Source organism: Bison bison, unplaced genomic scaffold, assembly GCF_000754665.1.
Source record: "Bison bison bison isolate TAMUID 2011002044 unplaced genomic scaffold, Bison_UMD1.0 scf7180017850463, whole genome shotgun sequence".
In the NCBI taxonomy this organism is placed as follows: domain Eukaryota; kingdom Metazoa; phylum Chordata; class Mammalia; order Artiodactyla; family Bovidae; genus Bison; species Bison bison.
The window spans coordinates 41,771-44,443 of NW_011481036.1; the positions used below are offsets into that span (position 1 = coordinate 41,771).

Here is a 2,673-nt window from a genome sequence, read left to right on the forward strand (position 1 = left end):
ACCTCTAGGGAGAGCGTGGCCTGGAGGTGGGGGAGGACGTGCACATCCTGGGTGGCCGACGGAGCAGGGGCGGCGGCCAGTGGGGCCGGGGGCTGGGGGCCGGCTGCAGGGGCCGCAGGGGCATGCGTCCTCAGGTGCCGCTGCAGGTAGGCGGCCATGACGAAGCTGCGGCCGCAGACTGGGCAGGTGAAGGGCCGCTCGGCTGAGTGCGTGCGCTGGTGCAGCAGCAGGTTGGAGGAGTGTGTGAAGGTCTTGGGGCAGAGCGGGCAGCGGAAGGGCCGCTCGCCCGTGTGCACGCGCTGGTGCTGCCGCAGGTTGGAGGTCTGCGCGAAGCTCTTGCCACACACGCCACAGGCGTGAGGCCGCTCGCCCGTGTGCACGTGCCGGTGGCGCCGCAGGCACGACGTGTTGCGGAAGGCCTTGCCACACTCGGGCAAGGGTAGGGCCGCTCGCCCGTGTGCTGCCGCAGGTGGTACTGGTAGTGCGAGGACCACTTGAAGGCCAGGCCGCACTGGCCGCAGGTGAAGGCGCGCAGGCCCGTGTGCACGCTGCGGTGGATCTGCAGCAGCGACGAGCGCTTGAAGGCCTTGGGGCAGTCGGGGCACTGGTATGGCCGCTCACCCGTGTGGCCCCGCTGGTGGTAGAGCAGCGCCGATGAGCCCTTGAAGGCCTTGGGGCAGTCGGGGCACTTATAGGGCCGCTCGCCTGTGTGCGTGCGCTGGTGGTGCAGCAGGCGGGATGACCAGCGGAAGGACTTTCCGCACTCCCCACACTCATACTGCGCCGGCGGGGCGGGGGCCACGGGCCCGGGCTTCTCACTGGCCCCCTCGGCGGTCGAGGCCGGCGCCATGTCCACGTGGGAGCCGACCATCACACCTGGGGAGGGACGCGGGGTCAAGGCAGGCCGGGGGCTCCCCGCACCTCCACTCACACACCGGACCATCGCAGCCCCACACCCACAAGGCCAGCCCTTTCAGAGGCAGGGAGCACCTCCCTTCGGACAAGGAGGCTGCTGCCCACGATGGAGGCTGCCCGCGATAGAGGCCTTGGGTGCTCAAGGGGAAACTTTGGGCACACTGGGAGGAGCTGGTCACTCCCTGATACGGGGCATCCCCTCCAAGAGGCTGGAGGGCTCTCTGCCCCGTCCCCCTAAAGACAGGCGTGTCCTTAAAGGACGCCGGGTCTCTAGTGCCCTGGCTCCAGATCCTTCGGTCAGCTCCCTCTAAAGACCTCCTCCTCCATCCTGCTTAGTACCTGCTCCCACTGCCGAAGCCCTTTCCCTCTAGACAAGCCTCTCCGACACCTACTCTCCACCGCTACGCATTCTGCTCCAGCGCCCCCTTCTGGCAGCTGAACCCCAAACCGACCACGGACGCTGCAGCCCGCACCCTAGCCCCCATCCACACCCTCGCCACCCCCTTACCCAGTATACGGTGCTGCTGGTGACCCGAAGCCACCTGGCCTCGTCTCCCTGCGCATCCAAACCCAAGGATCTCAAAGCTCCCTCCCCATCGCCCTGCACTGCCCACCAGGTGACACCTGGCGTGTCTTCTCTCCTCTCCTCTCTCTTGTCCCCTCTTGCTCTTAGCAGGTGGAGCTTGCCACTGACCCTGTGTCTGAGAAAATAAAAGCAACCAGAACAGAATGTTCCCACAATGCAGCAATTACACCCGTGGTTCTCAACGAGGCCATGTGATCTGCACACCCCCCACTACGCCCCCACCCCAGGGGACATCTGGCCATGCTTGCAGACTGGGTTGGCTGTGTCAACTGGAGGGGCAGGGGCCAATGTCATCTAGTGGGCAGCGGCCAGAGACTCTGCTCCACGTCCTAAATGCACGGGACAGAACCACTCACCCCTAAACAGCAAAGAGCCATAGGTTCAAAATGCAAGGGGTGCTGAGGCTGAGAAACCCGGAACTGCCCCCCACCCCTGCCATCTGCCTCCTGCCTCTGGGCCAAAGACTCGGACTTTCCTCACCTCCTGGACCGTCCCCATCACTGCACCCAAGGGCTAAGTCTCCCATCTTTAAAAAGAACAAAGACCCTTCACCCCACTTCCTCCTCCAGCTGTGGCCTCCTTTCTGTCTCTGTGCAAAGCCACCCCAACATGCCATCAGTACACCCTTCCTCCCATCTCAAACCCTGCCAACCAGACCCTGCCCCACTCTCATGGCCTCCATGGTGCTAAAGCCAGTGGTCTCTGCTCAGTGGTCAGCAGACACTGTGGTTCTCTCTCCTTGACCCACTGCCCTGGTTTCTGGGCTCCCCGCTCTCCTCACCTGCCAGCCCTTCTCTGTTTCGAGTGGCAGTCCTACTTGTGAACACTGGAGGGTCCAGGGCTCTGCCAGCCCTCCTCTTCTGCACCCACCCTCTCCCTGGGGGCCCCACCACTCCTGGGACTCCACAATCTACCAACGGAACCATTCCAAAACTCCTCGCCACTTGACACCTGACCTTGGGTACCTACACCCCTGCTGGGCGCCTAAGAGACACCTCACACTTAGGCCCCACACCCAGCTCCAGCTCCAATTTCTGTTCCTGCTGTCTCCCCTCTGTGTCCTGGCCCGCTGCAAATCTCTCTCTCACCCCAGTCTTCTCCATCTCTGAAAACAGCTTTGTTTTTCCTCAGGCCAAAAGTCCCCGGGCACCCTCGACTCCTCTCTCTCTCGC

General features: G+C 63.7%; 1 protein-coding gene across 1 annotated transcript in view; it reads right to left on the reverse strand.

The window, feature by feature from the left end:
• The window catches only part of ZNF628 (zinc finger protein 628), a 12,955-nt gene that overhangs the window by 2,301 nt on the left and 7,981 nt on the right, over window positions 1-2,673 (reverse strand). Inside the window, 3 exon segments of the mRNA XM_010848675.1 lie at window positions 3-433; window positions 436-876; window positions 2,283-2,466. Coding sequence (XP_010846977.1) covers window positions 3-433; window positions 436-876; window positions 2,283-2,466 — 1,056 coding nt within the window.